At 37.1% G+C, this 13,907-nt stretch overlaps 3 protein-coding genes across 3 annotated transcripts; 1 reads left to right on the forward strand and 2 right to left on the reverse strand.

Annotated features, from left to right (window-relative positions):
- Positions 1–75: 75 nt before the first annotated feature.
- On the forward strand, positions 76–3,655 carry LOC104900009 (calmodulin-binding receptor-like cytoplasmic kinase 2). The gene is made up of 6 exons (XM_010687324.4): positions 76–539; positions 913–1,151; positions 1,240–1,408; positions 1,655–1,744; positions 2,047–2,345; positions 3,123–3,655. Exons 1-6 carry the CDS (start codon positions 290–292, stop codon positions 3,438–3,440), a joined length of 1,365 nt encoding a protein of 454 aa, XP_010685626.2. The 5' UTR covers positions 76–289; the 3' UTR covers positions 3,441–3,655.
- Positions 3,656–4,100: 445 nt separating this feature from the next.
- LOC104900010 (hypothetical protein) lies at positions 4,101–5,970 on the reverse strand. Its single transcript, XM_010687325.4, has 5 exons — positions 5,665–5,970; positions 5,464–5,583; positions 4,997–5,245; positions 4,604–4,768; positions 4,101–4,518 (listed from the first exon to the last, which is right to left on the reverse strand). Exons 1-5 carry the CDS (start codon positions 5,812–5,814, stop codon positions 4,237–4,239), a joined length of 966 nt encoding a protein of 321 aa, XP_010685627.2. The 5' UTR covers positions 5,815–5,970; the 3' UTR covers positions 4,101–4,236.
- Positions 5,971–13,019: 7,049 nt separating this feature from the next.
- LOC109135267 (uncharacterized) lies at positions 13,020–13,771 on the reverse strand. The gene is made up of 2 exons (XM_019250005.3): positions 13,388–13,771; positions 13,020–13,313 (listed from the first exon to the last, which is right to left on the reverse strand). The coding sequence occupies exons 1-2, from the start codon at positions 13,553–13,555 to the stop codon at positions 13,020–13,022; spliced, it is 462 nt and encodes a 153-aa protein (XP_019105550.3). The 5' UTR covers positions 13,556–13,771.
- Positions 13,772–13,907: the final 136 nt, after the last annotated feature.

The following is a 13,907-nucleotide window of genomic DNA, read 5'->3' on the forward strand; positions in this document are numbered from 1 at the left end:
TGACAGAGCACCCCATTGACTTAGTCCATTACACTTGTCTACGAGTATTATACATTGCTGTTAGAACATAAATTAAGTCGACCTTTCAACATCTTTGACTAGCTGGAGCTATAACTTCTACAACTTGAAACTAGTTGGCTTTGAATTCAGGATTGATCTAGTCTCTTTTTCACCACATTATAATTATCTACCTAATTGTTGAATAATTACAACATCAAGTTATTAGTTAGTATATCCCCTTCTTCTAGATCCAATATCTTATTACCAGTTGAATTTTATTTAGTTGCGGATGAAGAAATCACCTGTACCTTCATCTAATAGCTTACATCAACAAAATATATCGAGCTCTAATTCTCAATATGGTCATGCTGGTAGTAATTCTATGATGCAAAATCAGAAACAGAAGTCGCTTTTATACAGACTTATAAGGAAGATTACTATAATTTTTACAGCTTTTGGTTCTAAATCAAAGAAGTCTGCTCCTGAAACTGACCAAACTTATGTAAATAAAAACTCAAATCAGATCCATAGCAACTCATGTAAGTACTCCTATATTCATTTTTTTTGTGTCTTCTCTGTTTTGTTTTGGGTAGTTGTAGATGATATATGGTTCATTGATTGTGATATCTGTGGCAATATGATGTTCATGTGGTGTTCTTGATACTGTCTGAAACAATATTGTGATGTATTAATGGATAAATCCTATGTTACTCGGACTTGTGGACTTATGTCGGACATGGGTACATGAGGCTATATCTATATCGAATTGTTGAGGATCCGACATGGGTAGTTGAGGTGAAATGTGTAGTTCGAGTAACGTAGGCAAATCCTATTGAGAATTTGAGATGATGGTGCTGGTTGGAGAATTGAGCTTAAGACTGGATTTAAAGTGATGTCTATCTGCTGTTTCAGCTGGGTTTTCCTCAGGAAGCAAAAATAGAGGGTCGTCGAATAGACAACCGAATTCGTTCAATTCAGCAGAGTCAGCAAGTGGAGAGGTTTATGGCTCATTGAATTTTACTCTTCAGGATATCAAGAAAGCTACCAAGAATTTCTCTCAAAATAACATTCTTGGAGATGGTGGTTTTGGGACGGTGTACAAGGGACAGCTGAAGGATGGAACCCTTGTTGCAATAAAACGTGCCAAAAAGGTAATATTATGAGCTCTGATGATCAGCAGACAACTCAGAAACTCTAATGTAAGAGCATGTGCATATTGACTTGCTTGATATGTTGCAGGACCTGTGTGACAAGCGCACTGCACAAGAATTCAAGAGCGAAATCCTGGCATACTCAAAGATTGAACATCTAAATTTGGTGAAGTTCTACGGATACCTGGAGCACCCAGAAGAAAAAATCATTGTGGTTGAGTATGTTAGTAATGGAACACTTTACGACCTTTTACATGGTAAGTCTTATGTCATTTGCCAAAAAGTCTTCATATTTTAGTGCTCCAGTATTCAACAGATCGAAAGTAATTGAAAGGAATTTAAGGATGGCTGTTAAACATGGATTAATGTGGTGCTATGGTGCTGAAAATCTTAGCAATATAGCTTGTATAGAGTTGAAAGTGAAAATTTAGCTGTTGAACTCTTGCAATTGCTTCTAAAACCTTCACAACGAACTTTTTATGATCTTTATAACTGTAATGCAGGTAATCGAGGACTAGTACTTGAGCTTGCTGAAAGACTGATAATTGCAATTGATGTAGCTCATGCAATCACATATCTACATAGTTATAACGGTATGTGCAAATCAAGCTCCAAAATAACAATATTTGCTGTTTGAAAGATAATATGTAACCTGATTTCTATCGAAAATTACATTTTGGAAACATTTTCTTCTGCTTAATTTTTGTATGAAACTAAATTGTTGAAGCTTTCAAGTTTCAAGTAATCTTAGTCAATGGACAATGAGATACTATTCAAGAAATTACAGAAACAGGATTTTAGTACCACTGTCTGTCATCCAATCTCTTTGGCTTTATCTATCGCCTGAGTGCTTACTGGATTAATTCCTTTTGTATGTTGCTCCTGTAATTCACAGATCCTCCCATCATCCATAGAGACATAAAAGCATCAAACATTCTCATCACAGAGAAATTTCGAGCTAAAGTAACAGACTTTGGGCTTGCACGAATGGTACCTGATGGTCAAGATGTTACCCACATCTCAACTCAGATCAAAGGGACAGCTGGATACTTGGATCCTGAATATATGAAGTCCTACCAGTTGACTGAAAAAAGCGATGTCTACTCCTTTGGTGTATTACTCGTGGAACTGGTGACAGGAAGAAATCCAATTGAACCTTTTAAAGGGGTCAAAGAGAGAGTAACCACAAGATGGGTGAGTCTCTTAATCACCTCTTAGAACTTCCTTGCTTTAAGTGACTTATGCAAACATAATAAACAGAACCCAACACAGTAGAGTTTTGATGTCATCGTGCAAATCTCTTGGCTCTGCTATATTTCGACTCCTCTTGTGTACTGTCAATCATTTAAAGATAGTGCTTCTATATTTGCACTAAATAACAGAATTATGAAGGAATAATAGTACTATAAATATCTGTCTCTGCATCCTACGATGTTCACTTGTAGTCTTTCATTCGAGTTTTTAGTTTAAAGGTTTCATTGAAGGTACTTTGGGCAGGTTAATAGTTTTACTTACTAAATATTACAAGTGGCTCAGTATTTTGGGACCTTCCTGAAATAAAAACATGGCATATTATTTAGGCATGGAGGGAGTAACATGATTCTTGAATAGGAATGCAAAAATAACTAGCCTCTCAGGTTCTAAAACTTATTTTCCTTCTTTATCCAAGCTCCTTTTATGGGTCACCCACAATATCACATTCATCTGGTTAATGCAGCTTGAATCAAAATAAATCTGACTTCTATCTAGCTAAATTCATGCATCACTAGATATGAGAACTGATCAATAGTCTATGCCCCTGAATGTGCATATGAGCTGTTGCACTTCACTCGAATTTCACATGAACCCATCACAATGGCTTTATGATAAAAGCAAAAGATATAAACTCAACTTCTTTGATTCAGTATATTAATTATCTTTCACTTACTTCATGTGATGAAATAAAGATGCTAAGATATTGTCTTTGTTCAGGCAATGAACAAACTAAGAGAAGGTATGCCGGTGTTGGTGATGGATCCTAGGCTGCACAGAAGTCCAGCGTCCATCAAGGTAATTGAGAAGATTCTATCACTCGCCCAAAAATGCACTGGACCTGTTAGAAATTCCAGACCAGCAATGAAGGATTGTGTTGAGACTTTATGGGATATTAGGAAGGAATTCAAAGAGGGAACTCAGTTAAATTACTCTGCCTCCCATAGATCGGTTGATTTACATGCAAGTGAAGCAAGAAAGATACGCCAAGAATCTTTGGGGATTGAAGGAGAGACCTACTCTTTTATGTCTGCTTAGTCAAATTGTAATAGGGTGTCTGGTCGAAACGTTGATGCATGACGTGATCTTATGTAAATTTTTTGAGCTCTCAGCTTCTAGTATATACTGTAGTCTATCTATTGCTGCTTGCAGAAAGGTTCAATTTGAGCAGCTATAATTTTTTTGATGTATAGATGATTTGATTTGAAATGTAATCTAATGGTACCGCTTGATATATGTTGAAATTTTGAGAAGATGGCCGCTTCCAGTAGTAGTAGTAGTTGTTGTTGAGACTATTTGGCTTTCAACATCTTGATATCTAAATTTTGGAATGAGTATGTGAGGAGGTTCTATAAATGCACAAAATTTGAAAGCCATCATTTTACCAATTCGCAATCTTACAGTTAGATGCATAGCATTTCTCGTTTGGTTGGTGGGGCAAGATATACGAGTGTCGTTAGGTCCCAATGCATAGTCACGAAACGTCCTCACCATTAGACTCATGGGACAAAATTTAGTGAAATAGCCATACACCTATTCTAAATAAACTGTAAATTTGAAGCCCTTTCTTTTAAGTTCATTAACTTATGCTTAGAGCTCATTTTGTGCTTTATTCTGAAGAACTCTGCTGAAACTCACTACCAAACCGACGTGTTTGTGTTTATATTTCGAAATGCAAGTACTAGTCTAATACCATGGTTCTTTAAGAAAATTTTAAGAAGGTCAGAGGACAACCTTTTGAATTTACATCCTTACCAGAAAGTAGTACATGTTACAGGGCATAGGGTGCAGGAAATTAAACATAAGAATAAACTTCAATTGGTACATCTGAAGATCAATCTTTCAGCAGCTCTTGTTCTCCAAACTCGAAATTCTCTCTTGGTGTTGTAGGAGTTTGAGGATCTTGCAGATTGTCAGCACATTCGGCTTTTGGCGACGAGAAGTCTAAACAAAGCCCTTGGATAAGCGCTTGTTCATACGAGGCAGACAAATCTTCAGAGGCAAACTGATGATACTCGACAAGTTGTCGAAGGCACTGGTTTTCCCTCGTTAAATTTGCGTTCTCAGTTGCTAGTCTTGATTTCTCAGCAAGTAGTGCCTCAAATTGAAGTCTCACCTATTACACAAGAAACAACACATTACAATCCCTCCATTAAAAATACAAGTATTTGACAGCAAAATACAAGTAGTTGGTAATTTACCAAATCATCATCATCAGGTCTAACTCCTTTACCAAATCCATCTCTAAGTCTTTGGTTTTCCTCCTCCAGCAGAGCACACCTCTCTTGCAGAAAACTCATATCAGATTTTACTGATTTTAGTTCCCTGGCAACTGAGGCCGATTTCGCTGCCATTGCTACTGCGAGCTGGAAGACAGACAATAATGCACAAAATCAGTTCATTATTAATACTGACACAAGTAGACTTAAAACTGAGGATGTCATCTCGCTTAATTGGTAAAGTCTAAGAACTCGATCAAATCCCATCTACATCAATGCGCTTAGTGGCACATATACACCAGGAAAAAAAATTGAAGAAGACTTAAACTGGCAAATTTAAAGAAATGCAAACAAACAAGGGAAAATATCTAGTACATTTTTAACTTTGTTTAGGTGGTTCATATCTGTTTGGTGCTTGTGCTTCTTTTTGTTGTCAGAATCAGAATCTTCTTCAGTAGAGTTGGAACAATCTTGAGCTTCAAGCTTTCTCTTCACCCCTTTTCTCTCTTCATCCTTAACCAACTTTTCCTCTACATTATCATCATCCACTGTTTCCGTCGTATCGTTACAGCTACTGTGGGTTATCTCTGTCACTGCTGATGGTGTTCCTAGCTCTCTCGCTCCCTATAACAATGTGAGTTTCAAGTTATCATTCATAACTTAATGAATCAACACGATGTTACTCCGACTTAGGTACCCATGTCGAACACAGGTACATGTCCAAGTGTTCAACTCGGTCATTTTAGCCTAAATAAAGTGACAAAGTGTCCACACTTATGTCGAGGATCCCACACAGGTACTTGAGGTAAAATAAAGACGCGGGATATGGGTATAGAAGGTACCTGAAGAGCAGTTTCGATATTGGCAGTAAGATGAAAGAGTGAAGTAGCAATAGAATCAAAACCTCTCATCAAAAGCAAAGAATCCGCCTTCAATTTCTTAGATGCTGCATTATTATCACTCTGTTCCAAAAAACACATAACAATTTACAAAATGAATACAGAAAAAAATACACAAAATTGAAACTATGAATAATAACTTACTGTCAATGGTGAAGAATTTGAAGAGGTGGGTATATCAGATTTTCGAGTTTCTAGAAGAGATTCAACTCTTTCATGTAAATTGCTCCAAAAACGTTTATCTGATTCTGGGGTTTGGCTAATTTGAACAAGGGGTGATGCTAAACTTGCCATTCACAAAATTGGATCCTAAAAAATGAAGATTTGTATTAATGTGTGAAGATTTGATGGGAAATTTCGTCAACTTGTTGAAATGAAGGTTGAATTGGAAGAATCTAGAGAGATAGAGAGAGAGTTGTATACAAAGATTAGCCGTTAGAGTGTTCTTTTTTCGGATCTTATAATTTAAATGTAGCTAAGGAAGTTACCGTTATTGAACACCAACCTTGGTGGAAATTGTCTCTTCTTTTCTTTTCTGTTTTCCTTTTGCCCTTTTCGTGACTTGAGTGATGGGCCTGGCCGGCATGAGGGTGGTTTAGCCTACTATAGACCATTTAATTTTGACTCGAGCCTGGTATAGAGTATGATGGGTCGACCCATTTCTTAGATTATTGTCGATATGACATGTGGCCTGTGGGATATATTGTGTTTAAATTACTCTTTAGATTTTAACACGAACTTGACACGACATGATTTTCTCTTGGCTTATTTCAAACTCGACATGATGCAGCATGAGGCCTGTTAACTTTGCACGATTCGAATTGTGCCGCAACTGTACTTTCACCTTTCAAATTGTTTTCCCCTTCCTAACAATAACTAGGACTGAACGTATGTTATTTATATAAAACACAATATTCAATAAATACTAATTTCTCTGTTTCTTTTAGTTTTTCTATTCTAGAAATTTTAGAGAACAAAAAGTCAATATAAGAATAAAACATAGAATTGAAGGGAGCATGAAATGCATACTTACACAATGCACAAGATAAACAACTCGAAATAGTGGTAAATGATAATCAAAAATTGTCTAAACCAAATCACCAAAAACTATTTAGCATTATGGTAGACAACATCAAATTGTATGTATTCTTTTACAATTCACATAATGGTCAATTATTAATATCAAATGTACAATATACTTGGGCTTGTTTTCCCCAACTTATTTTCAGTTCAGTTCAGCTCCAATCAGTTCAGTTCAGTTCAGTTGAATCAATTTTGAAAATCAAATTAATTTTAAATCGATATTTTAATAACTCAGAGCCATATTTCAATATCAAAAATTACAAAAGTGATTTTTTAATCTAATTAAGAAGTTCTATATTTTTATACTCTTCTAAATGAACACGGTTTTCTTTTAATATTTTGTCCCCTTTAATGATGCACGCCTTTACTGTTTTTCAAAATAACTTGAATGGACCGGATTCACAATAACTAATTGTGCACCGAAAATCATAGATATAGTCAGTTTTCATTTAAGACAGTTGGTTTTCATTTGATATGAGTTTTTATATGATATAATCACCTTTATATAGTCAGTTTTTGTATGATATACTTAATTTTTCAGACATTTAGTTTTCACAGTTGGTCTTGTAAGAGACCGTCTACTTTTAATTTAAAAGTAGGCGCGGCCCAAGCCCAATATTAAGAAGAGAATAGATCATATTTCTTAATATAGTGACTACTTTAATCTATTTAGTGACCATTTTAATCTATTTAGTGACCAGTTTAATCTATTAATTAATAACATTCTTTAATTCATTTAGTGACTGATTTAATCCATTTAGTGACTAGCTTAATCCATTTTGTAAGACTGACGGACTATTTTTAAAAATTGTTTGTTCTGATTCGAAATTTAGAAGGGAGATAAAAGAAGGAGAAGAGAATGGACGACTAGGATGGTGCAAGATACCTAAAAATAGTGTTAGGTTAGAGAGAAATTGAATGGGCTTCTTAGGAGAACGTAGGTTTGCATTGTCTAATTTTATATTAAAATTAGACCGTCTATTATAATAATTTGTGTAGTTTTCATAGGATATAGTCATTTTTTCTAATGTAGTCAGTTTTTGTATAATAAAGTCAGTTTATGTACACAATAAATTTATATTCAATCTATCTAAGAGCACAACCAATAATTATTATATAGTTTCTGATAATTAATTATTTTATTAGTTCATCACTCTTCCACCTACCCCACCATATTTTATCTCTCCTCCAGTTCTTTCCTTGCTCCTTTTTTTAGTCCATCATAAAGAATTGGACATCAATTTTTTGGCTTCTCTCTTCTAACAAACTAATACTACCTCCGTTTCAAATTAATAGTTACACTTACACTTTTCAAGCATGCCGATGCACTACTTTGAGCCTTTATATCTCTAACTTTGTATTTGTAAAAAATATAAAAAGTCGATATTCTAAAACTACATATCAAACGAATCAAACAAGACTCCACATGACTATATATTCTCTTAACCATAACTCACAAATGATAGTCAAAGGAAAATTTGTGAATAGTGTCAAAAGTAAAAGTGTAACTATTAATATGAAACGGATATAGTATTACTTTTATACTTTTTCTCCTCAAAACCCACAAGGAAGACAACGGCTGACTACGACTTTTTTTTTTTTACCCATTTTGATCCATGGGCAGGAAGCCTCCTATATTGCCGGGTGCAGGATCCAATATGCGCTTTCCTTGTTCCTATTTCACTCAAATAATTATCGTTTAGCGCGCTCTTTCACAAGCTCTCCACGTGTCTCTTCTCAGAAGATATCTTTAAAAAAAGGAAAAATGGATGAAAATACCCCCAACTTTGGCCGGTCCGCTTTTAATACTCCCAACTATGACTTATTTTTAAATACCCCCAACTATGGGGGTGGTACGCCAAAAATACCCCGCTTTCACCTGTGACCTGCTGTTTGGGTAAAAAGAACCCATTTCCCTCCCTTTGCTTTACCTACCCCATTAATGCGTAATTTTCGAAACTCAGTACATGAAGAACAGTTACTGTACTCCATCTATTCATCTGCTGAACAAGTTAGGAGATTTATCATCAACACACAAGTTTTGATCTTTGGGGGAAAATTCTGCCACCTAAGTCTGCCAGAGAGGTAAATCTTCATCTTTGTTCTTCAATTTTGGATTTTTTCTTTTCCGTTTTAATTTGTTAAATTTAGGGTAAATTGGTTTGTATTTGGTGTAAATTGGTTATTCTGCTTGTGTTGTTGTTGTTTATTGTAATTCTATTGATAATTTATCATGCATTACATTAGGTACCATGAAAAAAACCATTACTGATGACACCATAGTTACTGTTAAGTTTTGGCATGGTGGGACTTTTACTAAGAATAGTTTAGGAGTAACACAATATGTTGGGGTGAAGCAAGAACATTCCCTGTAGACGCAGATGAGTTATGTTGGTTTTATTTGGAGGAATTAGCAGAGAAGTGTGGAAACTACTCAAAGGTTGATGAAATATACTACCTTGTACCTGGTAGTAGTAGTTTTGAAGAAGGTTTGAGAAGGGTTAAATTTGATGATGAAGTGAGGGTGATGATTGATCTTGTACTTAAAAGCAGATGTATTGACTGCTATGTGGTCCATGTAGTTGATGTTCCTGATGTTGTGTTGTTGTTAGAGGGTGGATCACAACCCAGTGGAATGCCTAAGTGTAGTAGTGCTGGACCAGAAACTGAGCCCACAAACACCCAACAAATTAGGCCCAATAAATTGACTCCTAGGAGGCCTAAAGGTGGGCCAAAAAGGGTGGGAAACTTCAGCAAAGGAGAAAGTTCAGCTGCACATCTTTCCACCTCACAACAGTTAGAACCTCCACCAGAAAACTCCAAAAAATCTGCACCTACTGATCCTCCTCCATTTATTAACACTCCCTCATCTACTCCTTTGACTACACCTGAACCTAATACAGAAACTGAACATAGGACACAAACTGAACCTAGTACACAACCAAGTACAGAACCCTCTGATTACCATCTATGGTATGATGACAGACCTGACAGCCCCCTGACCTGGAGACAGTTGTTAGATGGCTATGAGACAGATGATGAGTGCACCAAAGATCCACAATATTATCCCACAGATGATGAAAGTGATAGTGAATTTGAAGAAGGTGAATTAGAGGAAGAGCATATTGAATTGAATGAAGAAGGTGAGGCAGTAATAGATGATTTAGATGACTATGAGACAGATGATGAGTGCACCAAAGATCCACAATATTATCCCACAGATGATGAAAGTGATAGTGAATTTGAAGAAGGTGAATTAGAGGAAGAGCATATTGAATTGAATGAAGATGGTGAGGCAGTAATGATGATTTTGAGATTCCTGAGTGTCTTGTGGAGCAACTTGATGGAGTAGGGGATGACACCAGTGATGATGAGTATTGGGAGTCAAGAAAGAGAGTGAGTGGTGGAATGAAAAAATCATTGGCATAGCAAATCAGTTACAAAGAGATGCTGCTACTGGAATTATGTAATCAAGGGGAAGGACAACAAACTGATCCAACAGGTGATGCTGACAAGGAGTTTCTCAGTGAGTATGAAGCTTCAGAGGATGAAAATCACACCCAGATGAAGATGAACAAGATGAAATCCTATCTAGGAAGAGGAGGGTGAGGGTTCCAGTTGTTGATGAGAGCACAGATTTCAGTAAACTAGTTTGGAAGGTGGGGATCAGGTTTGAAAATAGGGAGAAATTTAGGGATGCTGTTGTGAGATTTGCTATTGCACAGGGTAGGAATTTGACCATTAGTGTCAGTCACAAGAATAGGCAGCAGAGGTTGGGTGTTAAATGTGTTGATAAATGCCCTTTTAGGTTGTATGCTAGCTGGGACAGTAGGAGGGCTAGCTTTGTGGTTAAATCAGTTGTGGAGGAACATAGTTGTAATAGGAACATGGAGCTCAACAGACAGATGAAATCTTCCTGGGTTGCAACCCAGTTCTTAGAGGTTTTCAAAACAAGACCCCATTGGCCTGCAAAGGAGATTGTGGAAACAATTAGGAGGGCCTACAAAGTGCTTGTTAAGAGGGATTATGCCTACAAAGTTAAGGTTCATGCTCATAGGAAGCTACATGGCAGCATGAAGGAGCATTATGGTAAATTAGGTAGTTATTTAGAGCTCTTATACAAGCAAATCCACAGAGCATTTTCAAGATAACTACTGACCCAAGCAAGGCTGTGTTTCCTCCTGTTTTCCAGAGGTTTTTTGTCTGTTTTAATGGAATTTTACATGGCTGGTTAGCTGGTGGGAGGAAGGTGTTATGTGTTGATGGGTGTTTCATCAAGACATTTCTAGGAGGGATGCTACTTTCAGCAGTGGGTAGAGACTCCAATGATCAGATGTACCACTGGCATGGGCAGTGGTGGAAGGTGAGAACACTGCCAGTTGGGAGTGGTTCTTTTATGAGCTGAAGAAAGTACTATGGTGGAAATGGGTCAGATTTAACCCTGATTTCAGATGAGGCTCAGGTATGTTTTGAAATATTATCCAGCTCATCTATATTAAATAATAGTATTAGTAGTTGTATTATGTATGGCTAACATGTATCCTACTTATTTAACAGGCTATATTAGGAGGTGTTGCTAAAATCTTCCCACAAGCAGAGCACAGACACGTGCTAGGCATGTGTATGCCCATTGGCATAAGACATACAAGGGTGATGAAATGAAGCTGCTGTTTTGGAAAGCAGCAAAGTCCTACAATGAGGCTGATTTGGGAGATGCTCTGACAGAAATGGAGAAGGTAAACCCTGAATCTGTTGTTGCATTCAAGAAGTATAATCCTAAGGTGTTTTGTAGAGCACATTGTTAAGACACATACAAAATGTGATGTCATTGTTAATAACATGGCTGAAACTTTTAATGGGTATATTATACATGCTAGAGCAAAACACATTATTTTCATGCTTGAGGATATTAGGACTGCTTTAATGCAAAGGATGGTTACTAAAAGGCAGCAGATGGAGAAGAGTACAGCTAAGATTTGTCCAGGATACAAAGTAGGCTAGAAAAGGAGAAAGATGAGGCAGCAAATTGCACCCACTGCCATCTAGTGCTACTTATTTCAAGTAGCTCACAAAATGGACACCTTAACTGTGATCTGGAAAAAAAATCTTGTACTTGCAGAAAATGGGATTTAAGTGGTGTGCCCTGTTGTCATGGGTTGCTTGTATTTTCTTCCTCCACCATGAAGCTGAAGACTATGTTGATGAATGCTATAAAAGAGAAGCTTACCTGAAGATGTACTGTGGGGGAGTAAGTCCATTGACTGGAGAGAGACATTGGCTAAAGTGGACATGCCTTTGGACCCTCCTCCCATTAAGATTGGTCCAGGCAGGCCAAGGAAGAACAGGATCAAAGATCCTCATGAAGACCCTAAAAAAGTGGCAAATTGACTAAGCATGGAGTGGAGATGTCCTGTAGTGTGTGCAAGAACACAGGGGCACAACAAAAGAACATGCCCTGACAAGGGTAAGGCAGTGGAGCCAGTACCAAAAAGCCATGTGGCAGACCTAGGAAAGACAGCACTCAACCAATAAACACTGCCAGTTATGCCCCTCCTCCTTCACACCATGAAACCACTGCACAACCATCAAGGATTGGTAAAAATGGCAGGGTGGTTGGAAAAGGAAGAAAGAAAACACTGCTCCAAAAAAAAGGGTGAGTTCATCAACATTTGTCCTTAAATAAACCTACATTAACTAACCCTACCTGAACTAAGTATATTTGTGTCTGTGCAGATGCCACAGGGAGTTGGTGTCCTTTTTGATGGTCATGGCAACACTCTAATCAATGTGAGTTTTTGACAACTGCTTTCATTTTCATTGTATTGAGATATTATGCCACCTTAACTAACCTTACCTGAACTGACAATTAGGCTCCTGGACAGAGTGGTGGACCAAGAGTGGTTTCCCAAATAAGAAGTCAAGCTGAATTAACTCAAGGAAGTCAAGCTTCAAGCACCACAACACATCTCAATTTAGGAAGTTAAAATTGTTGTATCCCATGTTTTGACTTCTGTTTTGAGGTTCAAACTTAGTTAAAATTGTCTTGTATCCCACAACACTGCTTTTCATCTTTGTTTATGGTTGTGTATTGAACTTATATCTCTTAATGACATATTTGGTTATTTGTATTGCTTATTAGCTAAGTTGTGCTTTTGGTTATTTGTATTTCCTCAACACTGTGAAGTAGCAGAAAAGCAAAAATAGTTGACATACAAGATTCCAATAGAATTCATGTTGATTTCAAGATCATTCAAAAACTTACATCATTGTCTTTGCTGTCTATTACACAAAAAGGGCCAAAAGACCAGCAACACACAACTTAAACTTTACCCCAACCAAAATTCTACCCCAACTTCACATACATTACACCTTCCTACCCAACCAAAAAACTGCCTTCTCCTACAACTCCACATACATTACTTCAACAAGAACATAATTGCAAAAAAAACCCAAGACATGAACACAAACAACAACTTCTTCTCAGTGGTGTTGGATTTCAACTCATACAGAGTTTCAGTTGTGGCAATACCCATTTCCTCAACTTCATCCACCAACTTTTCCTGCTTCATTTTCAACTTCTTTATTTTCTCTCTCAGCAAAATATTCTGATCTTCAAGTTCTTGAATAAACCCATCCCTTACAAATATCCCATGTTGGAGTTCACCCACATCATCCAACTCATCTGCCCATTTGAAGAACCCACAGGTTGCCTGCCAAAATTAAACAAAAAAATTAAGTATGCAAACCTAATTAAATACAAAATCCACAAAATTCAAATACTTACAGGCCAATAAGCGCAGCCATAAAACCGTTTGCCTTTTGTTGGCCCTTCAACCCTAACAACCCTAATGGGCGCAATTTGTTGATGATAACACACCATCTGACCACCACTTTTCGACCTTGTGGACCTAGACCTGTAAGAAGAAGAGCCAGTTGTGGTGTTCGACGCCATTGAAGAACGCAGGAAGAGATATGAGTAGAGAGAGGAGTAGAGAGATGAGGAGAGATGTGAGCAGGGAGATGAGGAGAGATGTGTGGGGGTGGGATTTTAATGGAGAAAATAACGGTCAAAAATTAAATATGGACAGTTGGTCCATTAACCAGGTAATTTTAGGCACGCCTAAGGCACGTGCCTTTTTTTACCAGTTCTTCCGGTGGTAATAGGTCACCGGGGTATTTTTGGCGTACCACCCCATAGTTGGGGGTATTTAAAAATAAGTCATAGTTGGGAGTATTAAAAGCGGACCGGCCAAAGTTGGGGGTATTTTCATCCATTTTTCCTTAAAAAAATCATATCAGTATAT

Source organism: Beta vulgaris, chromosome 7 (genome assembly GCF_026745355.1).
Source record: "Beta vulgaris subsp. vulgaris cultivar EL10 chromosome 7, EL10.2, whole genome shotgun sequence".
NCBI lineage: Eukaryota > Viridiplantae > Streptophyta > Magnoliopsida > Caryophyllales > Amaranthaceae > Beta > Beta vulgaris.

What these genes read in the sequence shown, in the direction of transcription:
- LOC104900010 (XM_010687325.4), bottom strand. Translation starts at nt 5,814, where the DNA reads ATGGCAAGTTTAGCATCACCCCTTGTTCAAATTAGCCAAACCCCAGAA. An exon ending in CAAATTCTTCACCATTGACA is followed by an intron (nt 5,584 to 5,664) that starts GTAAGTTATTAT and finishes TTTTTGGAACAG; the next exon opens with AGTGATAATAATGCAGCATC. An exon ending in ATATCGAAACTGCTCTTCAG is followed by an intron (nt 5,246 to 5,463) that starts GTACCTTCTATA and finishes ACATTGTTATAG; the next exon opens with GGAGCGAGAGAGCTAGGAAC.
- LOC109135267 (XM_019250005.3), bottom strand. Translation starts at nt 13,555, where the DNA reads ATGGCGTCGAACACCACAACTGGCTCTTCTTCTTACAGGTCTAGGTCC. An exon ending in ATGGCTGCGCTTATTGGCCT is followed by an intron (nt 13,314 to 13,387) that starts GTAAGTATTTGA and finishes TAATTTTGGCAG; the next exon opens with GCAACCTGTGGGTTCTTCAA.
- LOC104900009 (XM_010687324.4), top strand. Translation starts at nt 290, where the DNA reads ATGAAGAAATCACCTGTACCTTCATCTAATAGCTTACATCAACAAAAT. An exon ending in ACTTTACGACCTTTTACATG is followed by an intron (nt 1,409 to 1,654) that starts GTAAGTCTTATG and finishes ACTGTAATGCAG; the next exon opens with GTAATCGAGGACTAGTACTT. An exon ending in ATATCTACATAGTTATAACG is followed by an intron (nt 1,745 to 2,046) that starts GTATGTGCAAAT and finishes TGTAATTCACAG; the next exon opens with ATCCTCCCATCATCCATAGA.